This window comes from Rhododendron vialii, chromosome 12a, assembly GCF_030253575.1.
Source record: "Rhododendron vialii isolate Sample 1 chromosome 12a, ASM3025357v1".
In the NCBI taxonomy this organism is placed as follows: domain Eukaryota; kingdom Viridiplantae; phylum Streptophyta; class Magnoliopsida; order Ericales; family Ericaceae; genus Rhododendron; species Rhododendron vialii.
In genome coordinates this window covers 3,827,915-3,851,728 of record NC_080568.1, presented here as the reverse complement: position 1 = coordinate 3,851,728, position 23,814 = coordinate 3,827,915, and the positions used below count along the sequence as shown (strand labels likewise).

Here is a 23,814-nt window from a genome sequence, read left to right as displayed (position 1 = left end):
GAAATATATTTTCGTTGCCAGATTTCGTCCCAATAGACCAACTTTGTTATACTGAGTATTTGTTTTGGTCAGTACCATGGAAAGCATTTTCAATTTTGACTCTATTAAATAAAAATTACAAGTTTCACATAGATAATGGTGAAATGAAATCCCACCAAACAAATAAGCTCTGAGTAAATAAGCTAAATTCCCACAAACAATATTGCTTGGCCCTAAAAACTTAACATCTCAAGCAAACTCCTATTTTGTCAACTTATCATATTGCATTTGTCAGTTGGTGCAGCTTGCATCCAACCTGCCTGCGAGATTGCGAAGAAGTGCTTATGGGTTCCCATTGCTAGATCCATCAATTATGCCAGAAAATTGACGAGCAATTGGGAATCTCTCCTTAACAAAGCATCTAAGTTAGGTATCAAGAAAAAAGACATTGTGGACACAATCGAATTCGAGCTGCAGAAAAAACCAACCGAGGAATGTGATGATTGGAGAAAATAGGTGGTAGAAATGGAAAACAAGGTTGAGACCATAAAGCAAGAGTTCAATATTGAGAAGAAATGTGTAAGGGGATTATGTCCAGACATTTTTGCACGTATACAGCTTGGTGAGCGAGTAGTAAATATGATCACTGAGATTGACCTGCTCATAGAAAAGTCCAAGTTTGAAAATGGATTTCTTATTGATTCACCACCAGCTAGAGTTGAGAGGAGGCCAGACCCCGCTTCGACATTGACAAGGTCTGCATATGACACGCTAGACATGGTACATCATAAACTTCGAGATGAGAGCACTACAAAGATTGGTATTTGGGGAATGGGAGGAGCAGGTAAGACGGTTGTCTTGCAACTCTTGAACAATTCAGATGAAGTCAAAATATATTTTGATTTTGTCATATGGGTAACTGTCTCAAAATCTTGGAGCATTAAAAAGCTACAAAACGAAGTTGGGATGCGGTTAACAATAGAAATAAATGCTGACGAGTCTTATGAAAGAGTTGCAAATAAATTATTTAGGAGACTTGAGGGCAAGAAGTACCTTTTGCTTTTAGACGATGTTTGGGATGAGGTGGATTTAAGTGTTTTAGGGTTCCCTAATGCCAATCAACAAAATGGTTGCAAAGTTGTTTTGACAACCAGAAAAATGGAAGTTTGCCGAAAGATGGGAACTGATGCTGAAGTACCTGTTTCACTTTTGGAAAGCGAAGAAGCATGGGAGATGTTTTCCTCTGGAGTGGGTCATGTTGCAACGCTTTCAACCATCAATCCATATGCCCAAGATATTGTGAGAGAATGTGATGGGTTGCCACTAGCAATGAAAGTCGTATGCGGTGCACTACGGAAAGAGGAAAATGTGAAAGTATGGAGGAATTTCTTAAGAAAATTAAGGTCACCTACTACATCAGTCATTGAAGACTTGAATGAAAACGTGTTCAAGGTTCTAAAGGTAAGCTATGACCAGTTAAAGAATATTGAGGAAAAGAAATGTCTTTTGTTCTGTGGATTGTATCCAGAAGACTCCATGATCGAAAAATCAAGATTGATAGGATATTGGAGAGCAGATAGGATTTTTCCAAGTAAACTTACTTTGGAACAGGCACTTGATGAGGGAGAAGCTATATTGCAAGCTCTTATAGATGCGTCTTTGTTGGAAAAATGTGTCGAAGATGACTCTGTGAAGATGCACGATGTTATTCGAGACATGGTATTGGCAATAACTTCCCTGCAAGGAGAGGAACCAACACATCTGGTGCGAGCTGGAATTTCTTCAGAGATGATTTCAGAGGAGGTGGAATATTGGAAAAATGCAACACGAATATCCTTTATGAATCGTGACTTGCGCAGCTTGCCAGAATCACCAAACTGCCCGAAGCTACTGACATTGTTGCTTCAAGGAAATGAAAATTTAGAGGTGATTCCAGAAACTTTCTTTAATAACATGCCTAGGCTCCGAGTGTTGGATCTATCACGCACCCGTATTAAATCGTTGCCAACTTCAATATCTAAATTGGACGGTCTTCGAGAACTAGTCCTTTTAGATTGCGAAGATTTGGAGGCTCTCCCCAAAGAGATTAGTGCACTCAAGGAGCTGGAAGTGCTTTATGTTGGACGATCTGAATTTGAAATTTTGCAGAGGGGGATGAAAATCGAAGAGTTAATCATTCCTGCTGGGATGATATGTGGGCTTCCTCATATTGAAGTAATTGAACTTACAAGTCGACTGGGCGGTGAAAGTACAGAAATTATTGCGAAAGAATTGAGCAACTTGGGTTCACTTTCTTCTCTTTTATTTGACTTCCGCATTGTAGGTAATCTGCAACACTTCCTGCAAAATAGCATACCATGGAAAGAGAGAAGACTGACGCAATTCATATTCTTAGCTGGGAAATATCCACACCAATTATACGAACGTCATCCTTGGTTACTTCAATGGAGTAAAAAGTATAAGAGGTTTTTAGGTTATGAAGGAGGAGGAGAAGAAATGGATAGTGGCCTTCCCCCAGCCATAGAGAATGCACTTAACCGTTCAAATGGATTTCTATTAAGTGGACATGGAAAACTCAAAGCTCTATCAGAATTGTGCACACAAAACACAGATGAATTAAGATATTGCCAGATTGAAGAATGTGTTGCACTCGAAACAATAGTCAATAGAAATGGGCTTGAAATGAGTGTTTTTTCTAATTTAGAAGTTTTGCTTCTGTACAAACTATCGAATTTAAAGTCCATTCTTTGTTTGGAGATGGAGGAGAGACAATCACCACAACCACCACCACCACTGAATGTTAACAGCTTTACCAATCTAACAAGATTGAACTTATGGCGTTGTCCACTAATTGAGCACCTCTTCTCAAGTGGATTCATGATTCAACAAATGTCCAACTTGAAACACTTGACTGTCGGAGGTTGCCTGGGACTCAAGGGGATGATTCCAGAGGATGAAAAGGTGGAATATGAGGCTCTACCCAAATTGTCTTATTTGTTCCTCAGTGATTTGCCTGAATTTGCCAACCTTTTTGAAGGTGTTCCCACGTGTTGGCAATCACTGGATGAAGTGATAATATGGGATACTACGAAGCTGAGGAAACTCCCCTTTGACACTAATAGTGCTCCTAATTTGAAGGGAATTAAGGGCATTAATCAGGAGTGGTGGGATGCATTAGAGTGGGACAACCATGCCGCCAAATTACAATTTCTTAAGTTGTAGCCCTGAATTTTTAAAAGTAAGCAGTTATGTCGATAAACTTAAAAAAAAGTTTATGTTAAGACAAAAATTAGTCAAATTATGTTTTTGGCTTATTTTTGTCTCTTTTGAATTATTTCAAGTTCTGTCCTTATTTTTCTACTGTTTTGATTTTTCTTGTAGGACCAAATCGGAAAAAAAGGTTCACTGACAAGGAGATAATCCAATTATTGATCTGGAAAAAATTATTGGCTTCCAATGCAGAGTATTGGCTTCCAACTATGAAAAAGATGCTCCGCTGAGGCCAAGTGGTTCGTAAGTATCTCATGTAACATATTTTTGCACTTATATTATTAGCTTTTTGTAGGGGTCTGCCCCTTTAGCTTGTATGTTCATTTGGTTTCCACCGGAAATTAATTTACCAAAAAAACAAAAAACAAACTTGTACTATATATATTATAAGCAAAAAATCCGTATTTGTGGATTTATTTCTTCAAAAACCAAACTTCTACATTTCTTCACTGATCATTTTTGAAAAATGTAGAAATTTGAAGCCTGTGGAAGAAGTTTGTATAACCCTTCTCAAATGATCAGTGGTGTCGGGAGGGGGTTAATAACCTTTCGATATGAGAAAACCAAATTAGATCAAAACTAAATTATTGCGAAATAACTAGACTAGCTGAGTGGTACAGAAAACGTAATTAAAGATACCTAGATAGTACTGAAGAGTAATAACCTATTAACTAGACCAGCTGAATGTCATTCGATACCTGTTTTGAAAACGTTTATCTTGGAAAAAAATGTGGGAAAATGTGGTTTCAATCTAGTGTGTTCAGTGCATTTTTTCTAAGATTAATGTGATCCGATTAATTATCTAACGGCATTCTATCAAAACCAATTTTTGTATGGTTGATGAACTCAATGAGATCGAAGTACGACTTCAATCATCAATATGGGTCCGGTATAAACCTGGAAAAAAAAAAAAAACTAAAGAGAATATCATTTATTTTCCTCTTCCGTAAGCTTTCTTCATCCCTAAGAATTCTTTATGTCTTGCATTTCGAACTCAAATTATAAATCCATATACCAGCATATGAAATAATCGGATTTTAAAAGTTTGTACATTGAGAACCATAAGAAAGACAAGGGACAGAGAATGAAAAACTCCGTCGATTATCAATGTGGGTGTGTGCGGAAAATATTTTGACAGATTTTTAAATTCTAGCTTCTAAAAATCATTTTAAAATGTTTGTCAAAATTTATACATAACTGATTTTTAAAATCTACAAATTCTGAGAAATTGAAAAAGGAACGAAATTTTCAAAATTTCAAAGCTGGATTTATTTTTGGTTTTGTCTTTATTCGAATTTTTTTGCGTTGTTAATTTTTCGCCAAACTTGTACTGTGTATTATATATTGGTTTGTCTCGAAGAGATGAATCAAAAAAATCTAAAATTATACTGTAACTTTTACACAATCATTTTTGGAAATATCCAAGAAATTCCCAAAAAATTGACTTTTGGTGCTCTTTCTTAGATATATCTAAACATACTTGTGTAAAAGCCATAAGTTTTTACTTTTTTGATTCCTTTTGTGGAGATGAACCAACAATACATAAAATTTTAGCGCAAAATTAAAAAATGTGACATGTTTTGAATAAAGACAAAATCTAAAAGTTGTTGCCTACAACTTTTTGTTTAGCGAAAACGGGGCCTAATTGTAGTTTAACTAGACAATGGTTAACGGAAAAATGTGAGTTATATAAAATGGGGTCCATCTATTTATAAGAACCAATAGGAAAGTGGGTAATGTTCACTCACTTTTAAAATAGATGAACAAAATTGCACTCCCAAACATTCCTCTCTTTTCGTCTTTGGACGACGAGACGTCTCCAATTACACTTGCCCAGACGACCTCCAAGTCAACCCATTGCAATCTCAAGGTCATTCCACGGTTGGTCCGTTTACTTGCATGTCCGTTTAAATGCAGTGCTAGTGCTTCGGGTATGATTTTTAAGCACCAAAGAGTCTTCCCTATTTGGTTTGGGGTTTAAGAGAGATTTTTAAAAATAATGAGTGATGAGAGATAAATAGAGAAAATTTATTAAAGATCATTGAAACTCAAAATGAACAAGCCTCTACGTTAATTTTTTTTTTTGGTACGTCGGAAATTCACCTCTACGTTAATGCAGATGGAGAAGACTCACAAAAGTAGTACTCCAAAGGCAGTTCGATTCCAACAGGCTTGAGTTGAGCCCATCTCCTTAGACTGGGAATAGCTAGCCCTTCCCAAATGAGTGGATTGTGCTAGTACCTAATAAATTAAGGGAGAATTTTTCATAAGTCCACTATAGCATTTTCCAAACCTCCTAAGTCCACTTCTAAATTCTATAACCCACTAAGTCCACTAATAATTTTAATGACAAAAATACCCCACCTAAGAAATAAGGGCCTTGTTTGGCTAACACGAAAATATATTTTTTCCATTTTTGTTACAATCAAGCTGCAACCACCACTGCCGCCGCTGCCACTGCCGCCGCTGCCACCACCACCACCATCGCCGCTGCCATCACGCCACATATAACGTTATATGTGTAACAAAAAACGTATTTTTTCATTTTTCTCGATTTTTTTTATTGAACCCGCTACACTTAACATTTAACGTTATATATGTGACAAATTTCTCTTTTTATTTTTTCCTATTTTTCTTGTATTGATTTTTTAACATTATATGAGTGATAAAAAAATTTTAACATACAACATTATATGTGTGACAAAAAATTTCTAACATGCAACATTTTTTTTTTGGTTTTTCTTGTTTTTAATCTTTAACGTTATATGTCGGTCCACACAAAACATATAACATTATATGTGGGTTTTTGAATATCTAAATATCGCAAAAAAAAAAAAAAAAAGAACATATACCATTATATTTGAGCTTCTGCAGCTCTGAATCTCAAAAAAAATAAAAAATAGAACAGAACATATAACATTATATGTGAGCTTCTGTAGTTCTAAATCTCATAAAAAAACAGAATATATAATATTATATCTGAGCTTCTGTAACTCTAAGTCTTACAAAACATGACATAAAATTATATATTCTTAAAACAACATCATATATTTTCAACAATATTATATATCTCAAAAAATAACATTATATGTTCACATATCATGCCACAATTATCATTGTTTCCAATCGCGCCTTGAATCCCAAGTTGAATGTTGATGAGGCCATAGGGGGTCGAGTTTCATTTTTTCACCGTTTCTTCATCAAAACCTTCATCGGATCCTTCAAAATTTTGATTTTCTGCCTCCGAATAGCATTTCCATAACCTTTATATCTACATATATACATATTCAAAACAACATAAACAACATTAGTATATCTAAAAATGAGATATAATATTATATGTCTAATCTTAGGAAAGACACATATTACATATGACAGAAGTTCACATATAACGTTATATACTCTGTTGTCCATCTCTTATTGAATTGGTCCGCGCAGCGACCTCTTCGACTTGCTTCTGATAATATATGGATATATCCATGTGTGCTTTTGAGAGGCTGCTGCGCGGACCTATTTAATAAGAGAACATAAAACGTTATTAGTTCTTCTTCTTTTTTTAGTTTTACAGGACAAAATCTCATATACAACGTTATATGTTTTCTATGCAAATTGAAATATTTTTTTTATGTCAATACAAGCTCATATATATATATATAATGTTATAACCATATATAATCATATATGGATATATCCATATATTTTTTTGAGAGGCTGCTCACGGACCAATTCAATAAGAGAACATATAATGTTATTAGCTCCTTTGTTTTTGAGTTTTACAGGAAAAAATTAGGTACCAAATGCAAATTGTCACATATAACATATATGTCTCAGTAGAGAAGTTTATCTATTACCAAACCACATCGCTAACCGAGTTTCAAATCACATATTTTCACGTATAAGTCAGAAAGACCGCTACATGGACCAATTCAATAAGTGATCAACAAAGGAGCATATACCGTTATATATGACAGAAGCTCATATATAATGTTACACGGTACAAAAGGTCATATATAACGTTATATGTTCTTTTTATTAAATAACATAAAATATTTCTAATCTAGAATGCTATATATAACAATATAACGTTATATATTATTATATCTCTCTCTAACTGAGAATGTTTTAAAAAAATGACATTAAATAACAACAAAAACACACAAAAATATTTTTTTTTTTGTGACACGAAAAACACACATATAACTTTATATATTTTTTCAAAAAATACAACCTGTTCCAACCTTATATGTCTAGCCATAGAAAAAATACATATATAACCTTATATATTTATTTTGAAAACTCCAAATATATCATAAGCAAGTCGGAAAGGCCGCTGCGCGGACCAAATCAATAAGTGATTGATGAAAAACACAAATATAACCTTATATATTTATTCAAAAAATTTCAGATCTCTAACCCTAGTAAAAGCACACATATAATCTTATGTATTTATTCAAGAACATTCAAATCTGATGATAACCGGACGCGGGACAAATAAAAGACCGGATCAACCAATCAGAGCCTTAGATACTCACCATGACTGTACATGGTTGTACGACCTGTTATAGCTGTGCGAATCACTGAATAATTACTCAATTTTTGAAAGAGGCTGTGACGATGTTGATTGTTGGATCTCAGAGTGATATACTCGGGCATTGACTGTACATGTTGATTGTTGCCACGCGTAGCAAGGGGTGTATCAGAGATCCGAAGACAAAGAGATAGCCAGATCGAAACTGGTGCGGGCTTCGACCCAGCCCGACTCCAACCCGTACACAAACTCCTCCCTTTCTTCTTCCACCACTACCAAATTAAGGAACAATCCTAATCTGTGGTAGAAGACAATCCTGTCTTGTACATTCCAAAAAGAAGAACCATTTTGATCGGAGGAGGAAGAAGATAATGGGTTATAGACAGAGAACTTTTGAATGGTTCTGGGGTAATGGCTAATTTTTCTCCGGCGGAAAGGGGGGGAGGGTGTGCTCTAGATTTACTTTTGGTCTAGGGTTTTTCTCTATATCATAGCTTATATAGAAGGGTATTTTTGTCTTGGTTTAATTTCTTTTTTAAAAGAAATGGACTTAAGGCCTTACTAAACTATATTAGTGGACTAGAGAGGTTACAAACATTAGAAGTGGACTAATGGGGTTACAAGTTCTCTATAGTGGACCCTAGACCAATTTTTTAATAAATTAATTACTGTTCCCGTGGCACTTGGAATTTTTTTTTTTTTTGAAAGGCAAAAAAATTTATTAATCTTTGAAAACAAATTACAAAGATTAAAAGAACCCTAAGCAGCATCAAGCCGGAGAAAAGAAAAACCCACATGGGGAAACAACAAACTCTAGCAATCATATGCCGGGAAGGACCCAAAGGGAGGAAAAAACAAACCTAAAGTTGGCAAGAAGCCAACAACGACAGAGCACTATCAATCCCAAATAGACTCCTGACGCCTAAGACCCAAAACAACACCCTAAAGAAATACATCCAAAGATCCTGCAAAAAAGAAACACCCCACCCAAAACCTAATAATTCAAGCAACACCCAAAAAGACACCTAAGAGCCAATCAACGGATGAGAAGCATGACCCTTTGTCCGTTCCTCATCTTCGGCTTCCATAATCGCGATTCTTCGAATAACATCCTTCTCATCGCCCATGCAACTAAGGCCCAGAACTTGTTTACCTCCCAAATAGCCTGAGCTTCATCAAGGTGAGTCCTACTGATCCCTTCAGAAGAAATTGGCAAAGCAGCAGCTGCAACAGCGGATCTAAATAGAACACAACTTTGCTTCTTTTTTTCTCCTTTCTTCTTGGTTTTTGGAATGCCTAAGATTTGTTCAATCGACTTCTGCTTCCATTTTCCTTTCTTAGAATTCTTAACCTCTTTCCCCTTTGCATCTGCATTGAGGTTCACACAGAGCCAGATAGCATCTAAAGAATCAACCACATCCTCATTATTTATAAAACCCACTTCTGAAAGATTGTCAAACTCTGCAACACCAGTATCATCCAAAGTTTGGGTTGTATCATCCACAATAATTTTGCCATCCCCATTATCCAGAATAGGCTTCGAGGTTCAAAGTCAGCCGCAACAAAAAATTTCCCATCAAGATTAACCTCATTGAGGTTAGGTTCAGGCCTGCTGATTGCCAAGGAGTTTTCACAATGGGATCCACTCCTTTGGGGTGTATTAAGCTTGGCATGATTAAGCTCCACATCAAACGAGGACCCATTTGTTTCGCTAACTCGCGACACCAAATTCTTGTCCTTCTCTGAATTCCTTTCATCAACTACTTCTTTTTGTTTGCCATTCTTTTTCGTCCCTGTGTCAGAATCAGCCACTATTTCTTCCACCTCATCAATATCCTCCTCTTCCTCCTCCTCTAATTCTTCTTCTGGATTTGAGGAAAAATCTACGCTTGCATTAGGAATTTTTTCTCCGCTTCATGAGGTTAGTCGCACGGATCTTCCATCACCTTAACTTTGTAGCTCTTTCCTTCGACATCAACGATAATCCACTCGTCAATTTCCTTGAAAATGCTAGTGGCGATAAGAATTTTAGCACGTGCACGAGACTTTTCGGCCACCCCAGTACGTTGTACACTCCTTTGATGATTGCAAACGTGCTGGGATGTTCCCCCCTCTCTCCTACAACCTCCATCGAGCAAGTCCCATGCATTTAATGCATGGAGACTTCCCTCCAAACCCAACCAGCCTAACTAAGCTGGTTACCACCCCTCTCTCCTGCACTCTTTGGCCTATATATACCCTCTTGCATTTATATGCAAGGGGTTACACTCATAAAAGGGCTCCCAAGTCTTTCGCTCTATCTTTCCCATAGTTCCTTGCTTCCTTTTTCTTTCATCCATTGACAGAGTAAGCAAGGACCCCTCTCTTACATACCACAGCACCCTTATACCCATCATCCATCTCTCATACCTCAAGTTCAAAGTTCAAGCATTCCATCAAACTCAAAATCAAAGGTATACCACCTTTTGTAACCTTTATGTTCTGACCCCTGAGGGGGGCTAGCAGGGTCAAAGCTGGTAATCAATACCAGTTTTGGCCCTAAAGCTTATAAGGTTTCAAGGATCGTGTGTGGCTATTACTGGCGCACGCCAGTAATCTTAAGCCGTATGCCAGTTATGGCAGTACGTGCAATACTGGCGTGGGGATCACTTATCTGCTATTTTCTGCTTTTCTTTCTATTTTATCACCTTTATGCATGCTAAAAGTTGGTTTACAGCTTTCTGTATTGTGTAGTTGCTATCTTCAATATTTACTTTTATCTGCTTTGGAGTGCCTCTAGGGTCCTTCTGGTCATGTTCCAGAACCCAGAAGATGCAAAGCCAAGCATTGGACAGAAAGGTGTAACTGGCGTACGACTTACAATGACTAGCGTGCTGCAGTTAGATCTCATCCAGTGGCTGGCCATTACATGATCGACAACTAGGCCTTGGCCTCTGCTTTTGTCCCCTCACTGTTTAAATGGTGTTTTATTCATCTTTGTGGCTTTACTGCCCATTTCAACTGCTTATAACTGTATATTTCCTATATATAAACTGCTTGGTTTGTTCCTGAATGTGCACTGGTCACTTCCAGAGCTCAGAGGATTGAGAATAAGAGCTATGGGTTTAGGCTTACTGGCACGCGCCAATGAATGGATGGCGTACGCAGGTATTACCAACATGCAGTGACTTGGTCAGTGCATGCTGGTTCCTTCCTGCACATATCACTCCTAAACAACGGCTTCCAGTCTATTTAAAATGCTCACAGGAGTCTGTTTTCAACCTATATTAATTGTTTCAATAAGCATCCATATCATTTTGTCATATGCTACAATCTGTTACAGGTTTTAATCTCCGTTAATTGCTCCCCCGCCCTAAATGGCTAAAAATGATTAATAAAAGAAAAATGCAAACATTTTACAAAATGCCTATGTAGAGACCAATCTCCGGTTTGGGCGAGAAGGGTGCCATAAAATCTTTCCCCTCTCGTAATCTGGCTCCCGAACTTCAGATATCAAAGGTGACGATGGACCGTCCTATCCCTTTTCAAAATCAAATATCGTAGCAAACGTTTCAAGTTCGGTTCCTTGGTTGTATTCCGCTGAAACCCGAGTGGCGACTCTGAATTGTAAGCGTTTCGCCGCGCTTTTTCAAAAAGGACACATCCGAATTTCCAGGGGTGTGTGTCCACAGTTATCTATATGGATTTGGTAGGTTTTCACCAAATACATAAAACAATACCGACATAGGATAGGGGAGGTTCCACACAGGGAATAGAAAAAAGAAAAAATGCATGCCCGTGATCTAGACCCTGTACGCACGTGCATTTCATGCACAAATTGGAAGGGGCACCCAGTGATATCTTCTTGTGTAAATTGTTCATTTCTTGATCCAATTTGTTGTATTCATAGCTTTATTTTATGGTAAGTATGATAGTAGCTGCGGTAGGTACACATTTTTGTATCATCTTTAATACACTATGAAAGTTAGTTCTATATCTTGGAGATGAGTCTAAAGTGTTAGAATACCGATATAAAATTTTGGACTTTTGCACTTGTCTGGGTGTAATGATCACATTCTATCATTAGCGGTAAGTTCATGACAATTACGCCAATCAAGATATTTTAAATAATGTGAAAACCAACAATATTATTCATAAGCAAAAGCAAAACTATTACAAATAGCATTCTAAAATAAATAAAAAAGCCTTCGCGCAAGAAGAAAGAATTGAACCTTGACCTGCTATTGAGGTGTAATGATTCTGGCCAACTGAGCTACCCACGTTGGTTTTGTGGCAGTAGTATTGGAGGCATGATTTTTCCCTTCACCATTATCTGGACAAAACTTTACTCTCCTGCCCTCACTGTAGCAATGGACAAGCCCGGAACTCCACTCTACCCTTTCCAATCCTTTCTAACGGCCTACAACCAAAGTCATATAACAACCTCTTGCGAGGTCTAATTTTTCCATAATCCATGCACTCCCATACTTAAAAGGCATCACCATTCTCCACCACCTCTCACTGTCACTAGATAATCTGAATTGTCACCAAAATAGCTTGATTGAACATCTTCAACCTTCTACTACCAGTACATGCTTCTCTAATAGGGGCAGACGACGTCCCCCAATCCATAAAAGTCTTGTCCTACCCCTCCCTTTAGTAGGAGTCGCTCTAAGAATCTCTTTGACCTTTGTATCATGGTATTGCTCGAGCCTTCGTGTGCAGTAGGAGTTGGATGACTCTTCATTGAGTTTGCTGGCGGGTGGGCGCCGGCCGGTCTTTCGACCAGATCCCCCTAAAAACCGTACGTGCGGGTCTCCCCGCATGCGGCTCACGCCATTCGAGGTGGCCCAGCCCAGCATTCATTCGAAAATCCTGTAGCATTTTTCTTCAACTTTGAGGTTTTGGGTTTCTATTTGATGATCAAAGGGTAGGGTTTGAGGAAGGAGGGAGCCTGTTGTTAGTTTGGATGACACTAAGTTATGGTTCTTTTTCCTTCTTGTTTGGGATTGGCAAAATTCTGTGCTTTGTGTATATTTGTTGCTGGATGATGCTATGGTGTCCCCAGTCATTTTGGGAACATCGTAATTTTTGGCGTAACTTTACCATTATGAGCATAACTAAAACCCATTACAAGCATAACAAAACCCAAACAAGGCATAACCAAGAAATATCCAAAAAACCAACCAAGGCATAACCAAATCCATCCAAGGCATAACAAACAAGTTATGCCTTGTTAATGTCTTGTTATGGTTTTGTTATGCTTGTAATGAGTTTTGGTTATGCTCATAATAGTTTGGGATGATGCTATGGTGTCCCCAGTCATTTTGGGGACACCGTAATTTTTGACATAATTTAATCATTATGAGCATAACTAAAACCTATTATAAGCATAACAAAACTCAAACAAGACATAACCAAGGAATATCCAAAAAATCAACCAAGGCATAACTAACAAGTTATGCCTTGCTATGGTTCTGTTACGCTCATAATGGTTTTGGTTATGTTCATAAAGGGTTTTGGTTATGCTCATAATGATTTTGTTATGCCAAAAGTTACGGTATCCCCAAAATGACCGGGAACACCGAAGTCATTCCCTTTTGTTATGCCAAAAGTTATAGTGTCCCCAAAATGACCGGGGATACCGAAGTCATTAGTGTTCGCATTTAGTTTTGTAATTACATTTTCCATTTTTTTTTTGGTTCCCCTTTTTGTGGTGCAGGTGTTGAAAAGTATGGCATTGTAGTCATCTCAGACCGCTCTTGTTTAGTGGCGATGACCCCAGGTGAAATGGGGACTTGTTCTAGCTTCATGTAATTAGGTTAGGCCTTGTTTGGTCAATGCATAGGAAATTCACGAAAGCCTAGTGTAAATTGGGTAGATCTCTGCTCACAAAACTATCATTAGGAAGGATGATTATGACTGTTTGTTAGTGTCATTAAATTTGCAAGGGTTGTCTATAAGTGGTTAATTTTTAAAAAATATGTTCAAAATAAAAATAAAAATAAAAACTTGTTACTTAATGAGATTGGCTTCTTTGATTAAAAAAAAACAAGAAGACGAGATAACTTCTTGTGCGCCCACTGCTTTTGGGTCTTTAGTGATCATAAATTGGATATGATTCATTAATAGAATGCTTGTGACTTCTAACTGATCATAAATCAGTAGTTTCTTTCAAGAGGAGTGCTAGGGACAAAGAAAATAAGCAAAGAATTGACTTTTAAAGTATACATGAACGGCTCAGATTCAGTGTGCAGTGCATCTGAGCCGTTCATGTACACTTTAAGGGTCAATTCTTTGTCCATTTTCTTTGTACTTAGCATTTCTCTTCTTTCAATGTTTGAGTGTAAAATCGTCAATTTGTGAATGATAAGTGTCTTGCTATTGAATAAGCAGATGTCACAGTTAGTGTAGTCCAAGATATCACAGAATTCATTTTGTTGGTATCATTGGATGTGACAAACTGCAAATACAATCTCACATTCAACTCATTAGGAGTTGGAGTTGGAGTTGGAGTTGGAGAGACTACCTTGAGGATTTGAAATATTTCTTCCGCACGATTTTTTGGAGCAAAAAATGTTAGATGAGGAAAGTTTCAAACAAGATTATATTTGGGAACATGCATTTTATATCCTACACTCTTCCATTTTGCGTGATGAAGATGTCCATACTTTTATCCATAAAGCGTGGACAATGAGGGGGAAGGATTATAGGGTATTTGACCAGCATCTTGACGTGGTTGTGCCTCGATGGAAGCAGCGCTTTGAGAGTGATCCCTACCTTGAGGGAGTGGTCGCTTTCACTTTACGGTCTCCCACTATTCATACCCCATTGGCTCCCATTCCTACTCCGTTGGTTCTCATTCCTACTGTTTTTCCTACCCCGTTTGCTTCTGCTCCTATTTCTGTCCTCACTCCTACCTCTTTGATCTTTGTGTCATCGGGCACAATCAGGAGATCATTAAGTCTTTACGTTTCAGCTGCAGCTTTTACACCAAAAGTTTCACAAACCACTTGTCTTGCAAGTAAGCCGAGCTCCTCGACTTTTACACCAAAACAAAATCTTGATTGAAATATTATATTAAATAATATTGACCAAGATTAATTCCTTCTTTATAAAAACCACTTCCCAATAACAATATATTCCTTGCTAACTGTCCAAGGAATTGTTTGAAATATTTCAATCAAGACTTGGTCTTAAAGCTTGACCAAGATTAATTCCTTCTTTATGAAAAACACTTCCCAATAACAATTCCTTGCTAACTGTCCAATATCACGTGAATGTATATTCCAAATCGTTGGAAAATTATTCAACGCGGGTGAAGCACAACAATGTATAATTAATTGCTCAAAAATATATTTGACAGAATTGGCAACCAACCCAATAACCAGCTTTAGAAAAAATAAGAACAGTCACCAATAGAAATAATTTCACTTCATAAACTCGATTCTTTCAACCAGCGAAATACAATCCTGGAAAATAGCAATAAGACATTGGTTTTGCTAACCTCCGCCTACACAAATAACTTCAAATAAGTTTGGATATCAATACATATTTTTCGGATATTAATATACTTTCATACATATCAATAACTTTTTACGGATATTAATACATTTTTTACCTATTATCCTCCTGCTAAGGGCAGAGGTAATTAGCATTTTCCATAAGACATTACCAGCCTTTGCCGTTAATGTAATTATTATAACTCTCAATTTTGCTATTGACTCTCTCTTATTTTAAATCGAAATATTTTTTGTACCCATTGGAAGAGTTGTTTTAATTAAGAAAGGGTAAAATACAAAACCATTTGTTTTTTATTCGTTCAAAGAACCGTTCTTGTCAGAAAGGACAAAAATTGAGAAATTAGTACTGCTTTATATTATTATTTCATTATTAGAAAGGGTGAAATTGTTGGTTGGATTATGATTATAAAAAGTGTTGGGTTGGAGTATAGGTATGGACAGAGAAGTAACGTCAAATACCAAAGCTGCCCAAACACCAACAATTGAAAGGGCAAAATGAAAATGAAAAGTTTGAACGGCATTAAAGTAATTTCACATTATGCCTTGGCTTACCAGACTAAATTCTTTTATTACAAATATATTGATTTTGAGTAAATAGGTACAGAGCTGGCTCTGTACCCAAATAAATAACATAAATAAGTAACTTTTTTTAATTAGAGCTTACAATATATATATATATATATATATATATATATATATATAGATCATTTGGTCATCGCCGCGTTGGCAATTGAATATGATAAGGCCGAAACGGAATGAATACATCTATAACTACACTCCTATTTATATACGCGTACTTGTGCATATAGTAAGTGTGGGTCCTACCTAGACGTGCTCATTTAGTAGATCTGAGATATATTGACCTAAATAGCCAATGATATCACTGTAGAAATTTAAAAAATAAAAATAAAATACCTATTACAACTACGTACGTTTACTTTCCGACACATACATTGTAACTAACGAGAAATTTTTCAGTCCTGAGCAGGTATATCCCACATGATACCCGTTCGATACATCCGAGTCGTCCGATACACTTTTGAACGGCTCGGATTGAAATCCTCTATCTTCTCACCCCAATACTCTCTCTTTCCTTTTTTTTTCTCCAAATTCAAGCCATCCAAAAAACGCAATGAGTTTGTTTTCTTTCACGTGGTACCCATCCGGCACTGAAAAATTCTTCCTAACTAACCGCTAACCAATAAGTGCGATTGTAGAATACTCCTATCCTTGTTGACTAAACGCACCAGCGCTTATGAGTTTGTTTTCTAATCTCTCTCTCTCTCTCTCTCCATATACTCTGAGTTGTGGTGTGATTAAAATTCCATGCTCCTATCTTTGTCCTAAGATCCGAACTCCGGTGACAAGTAAGCTACGTTCTGGTGAGAAGTTGCAAATCCATACTTCTAAATTTTCTCTCTTTTTTTTTCTCTATCTCTGTATGCGAAAATTTTCAAGCTTGATCTGTAGATGTTTTGAAACTTTTTAGTTTTATTTTTGAGATATTGTTAAACCCAAGAAGGAGTACTGCAAATTTGTTCACCTTACTAAATAATGAGGGTGAAGAATACCTTCACTTAATTTGTTGGTGGAAAAGTTTAGAAACCTGTGGTGGGACTCGCAGTTTTTCCACCGGTCACAATTCAGACTCAAGAAGTTGGTCTGGCGGTTAAGTCCTAGAGCTTAGAGTTTACCCATTCCTAAAGTCTCAAATTCGAAACCACAAACATGTTATTAGCCTTTGGGGCTACTAAAAGTTTGACCAGTTATTTTTAGGGCACTGAATTAATCAAGGTGTGCACAATTTAGACTGGACACCTAATTATAGTTTTAGTTGATGTAGTTAAAAATGAAAGGGAAAAATCTAGTATGTTAAGAAAGTCCACAAATTGCAAAACCTCTATATATTTGACCGATTAGATGGCCAAAAAGCGTTGAAGATACATTATTTGCTTCGGTATACTCCTTATGTTTGCTGTATTTTCAAAGGAATCTGGCTTGACTAGTGACTGCGGTCCAGATTTGGACTATAGAGGTGCAGTCCAAGTGATCACAATCGCCAGTTAGTATTTTCAATAGTCCAGATTTATTTTGAATCTTTTACGTACCAATAATAACGTACTTTTACCGGTAAAAGATTCAACAAATCTGAATAATTAATTATCAATATGCATGAACAATTTAGATTGGATTGTACACCCTTCTCTGTAGTTAATTGCAAAGAGACTGGATCCTTGTCAATGGAGTTGTATTTTGGCTATCGAGAGGAGCGCGCCTGGGGAAAAAAACAAAGATAGAGTACTTTTTTTGTTTGCTTTTTTAAAATACCATCACCCTTTTTTGTCCAACCAAATTATTATCACTCTTTTGGGTAAATAAGTTACTATCACTAATTTTGCTCACGTGGTATTTTCGCTCAAGGTACCATTTTTGCTCAAATGATAAATTTTTTTCCTTAGATTTTCACGGAGAATGGAGACTGATATACGTTCTTCGTACTTCTTTTTTTTTTGAACGGCGAAAAAGAATTTTATTAAAAAGAAGAGAAGGAAGAGTACAAAAAAGAGAAATCCTTGTTGGCAAGGGACCAACAAAGAAAATATCCAGTGGGCCTAGCCCAAAACACCTGAAGAGTCTGTACAAGTAGAAATATAACATAAAAACCCACAAAAATCCTGTAACCCAAATACAATTATCAAGTCCAAAACAAGACCCAATTAAAAGCCTAAAAAGCAAGGCCCAAGCCCAAAGAACCAGCCTATAGATAATATAGGCCAACCCGAACATAATAAAAACCAATCCATAGACAACATAGGCTAGCCTAAACAGCCCCCAAACAGAAGCAAACCCAAGACGCCGCCTTCATCCGCTGCCAAGCCGCTGACCCAAGACTCAAGCCAAGATAGTCCGAAACCGCCACCGAAACCCGGGGAACCAGCCTGTTGTTGCCTCAAGGATGGATCAAAACTACCATCACCACAGCCCACTACCAACCGCCACCTCCACTGGAGCCCAACCGAATCCCATCGATCCACACAAAACATCCAGCCTCCAACACCAGCGACAACCACCGCCGTGCTCCACCGCCAAACTGCCAACACCGAACCCTCCCAGACCGCCAAACTTGATGCCGCCCACCTGCAAAATCAACACCATCCCACACCGCCATACCCCGCCACCATCCCAGCAACATGAAGTTCAGTTCACAATAGATACTAAGCGGTTTGGTGAACTGCAAGAGCAGCTCTTAATAACTCTTCCTCATCCGTGACCATAATGCTACTGATGACCTCTTCATCGTTGCCGAAATAATCTGTTCCCATGATTTTTGTAACCGTCCGCACGGCCTGTGATTCATTGAGCAGAATTCTGTTCCTGTTATTGATCCCTTCGGTTGAAACCGAAAGTGCAGCAGCAGCCAAAGCAGAACGAAAAACCACACATTTTTGTTTTCTTCTTCGACCACCTTTCCTAGTTCCAGTTGCTTTTGGAATTCCCAGAATATCCTCAACAGATTTCACTTTTCTTTTGGCTTTCTTTGCCTCCTTTGAAAGGTCGACATTCACTGGAGGTTTGTTAGACAACACTACTTTCTCGGCTTTATTTTGGTGATGAAGGTTTTTATTGTATGGAACCAGGCATAAGCTCGACTGCACATGTGGTTGGATGGGTATGGGTGAAGGGGGGCGGGAATGAACCAATGGTAATTCAAAGCTAACTTGGTGACCCACCAGGCCCACCCCCAAATTTAAAAATGATGTCTGAGTTGGATTAACCTCCACGCCTGAAAAGACTGCTCCGCTTGCCTCGGGAATGCATGACTGTTGTAATGACCTCGAGCACCGAATAGCTTCCAACACTTTATTGTTATCTTTAAATAAAGCCAACTGCATGCTTTCAAGATTTACCTTCCCAGCATCATGAGCCACATCAGTTGCATTTACATCTGGCAAGGGGTGGGCTGCACAAGTTGCATTGACATCTGGCAAGCTATCCACGTTGTTTCCTTCAGTTTCAGCCACCTCTTCAACCCAGTCTGCATCGTCATCCACCTCATCTTCGTTCTCCCTGTTCTGATTCTCTTTTGACTCTTCAGATGATGGTTTTAGTGATGAATCTTCTATGCGACATCCAGGGCAAGCACAATCAGTACGGAGTATCGTATTGACCACCGTCCGTTCTTCCATGACTCTTAGAGCAAGTACACCAATACTTAGGTAAATTATATGGTGAATAGTTTACTATTCTAATTTAACTATCAACTTTTTCTTTCATAACTACACTAACACTATCTATTTTACCTATTATCTATTAAAATATTATTTTTCTTCATTTTTCCTTTTCTTTTGTTCTTCTTCCTCATTCCATTTTTGGGTTTGAAGCTAGCACAATCCGAGCCCCATTCTCCAGCCCTCCTTCAACCAGTCTCCCAAACCCCCCCCCTCTCTCTCTCTCTCTCATAAATTCACCGAAGAATTAGAATCCCACAAGTGTAGTCCTCGGGAAGGAGTTAATTGAGTTCAAGCAACAAATTGAACAATTTCTACAAATCGAAAGAGATGGTATCACATTAATCGGAAGGGCCGAAGGGCCCATGATAACTGCATAATGCTTTCACTGTTGTGTTCATCTGAGACATCCTTCACAACCTCTGCAACTCCCAACCTTTGCAACTTCCCTCTCACAGCCAGAGCTGGTATCGCGATTGGACCAGGGTAAGTCTCCGCCGCCAAAGAAGGCGGCGACTGAGTTGAAGAAGTTGCCCCATCTTGGCTTCCATTGCCTCTTTCCCTTCTCTTATGCTTCGTTAATTATTGTGATGCCGGGATGACAGTGGCGTTTGCGGAGGTGGAAGCAATGGAGGAGAAGGGGCGGATTCCGTAGAAGAGAGAGAGAGAGAGAGAGATGAAACATTAAAATAATGGGTACCTTCTAAACAGTGGTTAGGTAGATTAAGCGAACCACTGTAGAGAAATGGACTATAGCTTGCTGTTTACCTATGCTGGTGCAGATGGAAATTTATCACTTTAGTTAGCTAAAATAGCTTTAAAGGTTGTTTAACTATGCTGATAAACTTGCTCTTATTTGGGACACACTGCCGAAGTTATTAATCTCCACTAATTGATTTATCAGGTCCATTTCTCTGGTGGAGATGAGGACCTTACCCACAGAGAAAGACAAGTCTTTGAGTGTGTCCTCAACAATGAGGACCACCTCCCCCCAGAGCTTCCCAATACTTAGAAATGTTTGGGCATTCCAAAGATGTAGAGGAATGCCATAACAATTTAGCCAAATCAATCTTGATACGGGGTTATTCTTTGCATCTTCCCATTTGTGTGATTCGACAAACCATTCCCTCAGCCAAGCCATCTTCCCCCATTGAACATTGAGTCTCTTTCAGCAATATCTAAAAAAGTTAGCACCACCATATCGCCACCCATTGTACGAACTAGAACATGGGCATGCCCGAGGTTTCTAAGATAGTCTTGGATAAGGACAATAGGCCTGGTTGAAGACAATTTGGCTACGGCACTCCGGTGAAGCCATTCATTACCCACTTCTTGCGCTTTAATGGACATGATTTTCTTTGCCCAGAAAGCTTTTCTGTCATGATGAATCTGGTTAGGAGGGAGACGGTTCAGAGTATTACTCTGCGGCCTCGTCACATTTTTCTTCCTCCGGATCTATACCTCTTTAGGATTTTGATTACCACCAGTACTCCTATTACCCACACCTTGCCGTTGCTTCATCTCTTGATTTCTCCAGTTACCCTTATCCCAATTAAACCGATTACCCCTACTCATATCTTGCCTCTGCTTCAATTTATGATTCCTTCGATTCCCCCCTTCCCAATCAACATTTCGCCTCCCATTTCCTTTTTCCCTTCCATGCGTGTGACTGGATTTTTCAAAAGCACCTCACTTGAGTACAACGTTACGTTGTAGCTGCCAATTCGACTGGTGTTGTTTCTGTCTTTGAAATCTGGCAAGATTCACCACGAGTTTGTGACCCCAAACCCATGAACCATTGATTTCCTCAGCCGCTTTGATAGCTTCATTTCTGTTCCCAAATATGACGAAGCCAAATTGCTGACCTATGATTTTGCTTGTCTTGTTAGGGATGTGAAGATCCCTAATTTTTCCGAATCTGGAGAATAAGTTGTAGATCCATATCTTCCGAGTATCTTTTGGTAGATTATCAATGAACAGTGAAAAGATCTCGACGCCACTATGCCAGCATCTATCCATCAACAAAAATGCTACAAACACAACGTACGGACACACAATCAGTTACACAACATGCTGACGTCAGCAGAAACGACGCCGTTTCACTTAAAAATAAAAAAAAACAACACGAGCAAAATGTCGCCGATTTTCCCCTTCCCCATCCCCTCCCCACTTTCACAATCAAAATACAGAGGCGAGGGAGAGAGAGGGGGGCTCCCCCACCACCACCGGCGTCGGCAACCACGATTCCACTCCCCACCACCACCGGCGAATCACAGAGTGTAGAGAGTTCACCTGAAGAGTTCTGGTAGCAAACTCAACTCCGAGAGTGGATTTGGACTCCAAGCAGAACTCATTACAGAAAATGTTGGATTTCCCAACCCCACTATCCCCGATCAGCACGCTCTTGAACAAATAGTGTAGTTGTGATCTACCTTAAGCGCCATCGTTTTAACTCCCTCTCTCTCTCTACTCCTTCGTCCCTGCCATAAAACCCACAAATTCATATCCAAACCACACAGATCTCACCCGAATCCAAACAAACCCACAAAAATCACACACAAACACATACCTTTAGTACAGAGAACGAAGGCAAAAGGGATTTTGGGATTGCTGTAAATCTTGAGATGAATCGGTGGGATGGGTAATTTTTGTCTCGAAGGTGTTTGATGATTTGTCGAAGACAGATGGGAAAGAGAAGAAATGGAGGAAGCAGGGTCTTTTTTCCTTCTTAGTGAAACGACGTCGTTTTTTATGGCGTCATGCTGACGTCAGCACGTTGTGTAACTGGTTGTGTGTCCGTACGTTGTGTTGGTAGCATTTTGGGCCTATGCTGTTGATAGACGCTTTTTTCCGTTCTTCGTACTTTGAATATATATAGATTGTGGATAAAGGATCTAAAGACGTACTTTCTAAGTGGATTGCTGCGCATATAAGCGGAAGACGATACAAACATAAATGTGTTTGAAATTCGAATATAGATTCGATCGTAAATGAGTCTACAATCGTTTGGTACATGTGAATCCACAAAAAGCAAGTGAAATTGACACCTATAGAACGATTTAGGGTATATTAGCTTTTTCAATATGTGGAGCTGGACACAATAGAACCACGTACTTCAGGCTAAAAAACATGCTGATACTCAAAAAAGGCAAAAAGACGAAAATACCCAATGGATCAACCCTACCAATCGGGGGGTAAAATTGAAAAAATTGGCAAGCCATCAATTTGAACCGACTTGGTCTTTTATATATGGTGGTTTTGGATAAATATAGTTTAGTATAACCAAATAATTGGGGCCGGGATGATTGAGACATACTATTATTTCATGTTTGATTATACATTTCGTAGACACTACGCAGTTCATCGATCATATTAGAAGATCAATTGTGTGGTTCTTTTGGTGTAAAGTCTTGCACCCCAACGATTTTGTATACATCAAAATTTCGTTTTCTCTCTCACAATAGTTACACTAAAGGAAGGATTTCTTGAAAAGTCTTTCAATATCGTCAGTTGCAATGCTTCATCCAAAGGCCTTGTTGTATCCTGGGGACGAATTTGTATCTGACCCAACATCAAACTCTATAGAGTGGGGGCAAATTACATTCTAAAGAGAGTGTCTTTAGAAACACCTCAAAGTCTTCGAATCCAATCATATTAACTTTATGCCCAACAGTTTTTACATGCATCATGACCTAAACATCGAAGTAGAGACTTGGGTTTCTTGAATTACAGGAATGAACCAAAATAGGAAGAGTTAAAGCCTAAAGGGCATCGATCTGCAATGATGAAAAGTTCTCTAAATCATTGCTCTCGGAGCTTGGAATAATCTGTGTAGTTTCGATTAGCGCGCTAGATTAATTGTTGGCAATTTGAAATTTTATTGTGTTATAAATATTTCAGTCAAAGGAATTGGATGGTCTCCATAAACCGTCTAGGTCGGGCCTTTTATGGGCTGTTCCCGTCTCCACTTTAAGAATTGGATTGGAATAGTTTGTTTTTGGATAATCTGGACTAAAAAAATACTCATTACCCATACTTTCAATCATTATTCTCATTATCTTCAATTATTTCACTCTCTATATATCTTCACTCATTACTCATATCTCCAATTATTATCCTACTTTCTCTCTCCATCATTACCCCCAAAATTCTTTTCAAATTTACAAAAGTTGTCATCCAAACACAACATAAAACTTAACAACTAACGCCCTTAAACTATAGAAATACTGATTTCAGCGATGGCATCAATGGAAAATCACAACTTACCCTCTTCCCAACAATCATATATGAGCCCAACGTTTTTTTT

At 38.2% G+C, this 23,814-nt stretch overlaps 1 protein-coding gene across 2 annotated transcripts in view; it reads left to right on the top strand.

The window, feature by feature from the left end:
- The first annotated feature begins 450 nt into the window (after positions 1-450).
- The window catches only part of LOC131311098 (disease resistance protein At4g27190-like), a 47,652-nt gene continuing 24,288 nt past the window's right edge, over positions 451-23,814 (top strand). Inside the window, exons 1-2 of one of the 2 annotated variants that reach the window (XM_058338426.1) lie at positions 451-3,217; positions 3,361-3,627. In XM_058338426.1, the coding sequence (XP_058194409.1) occupies positions 505-3,201 (2,697 nt within the window). In that variant the 5' untranslated portion in view covers positions 451-504 and the 3' untranslated portion in view covers positions 3,202-3,217; positions 3,361-3,627. Of the gene's footprint in view, positions 3,218-3,360; positions 3,628-23,814 lie in introns of those variants that run through there. The other variant, XM_058338428.1, reaches the window with a different exon arrangement.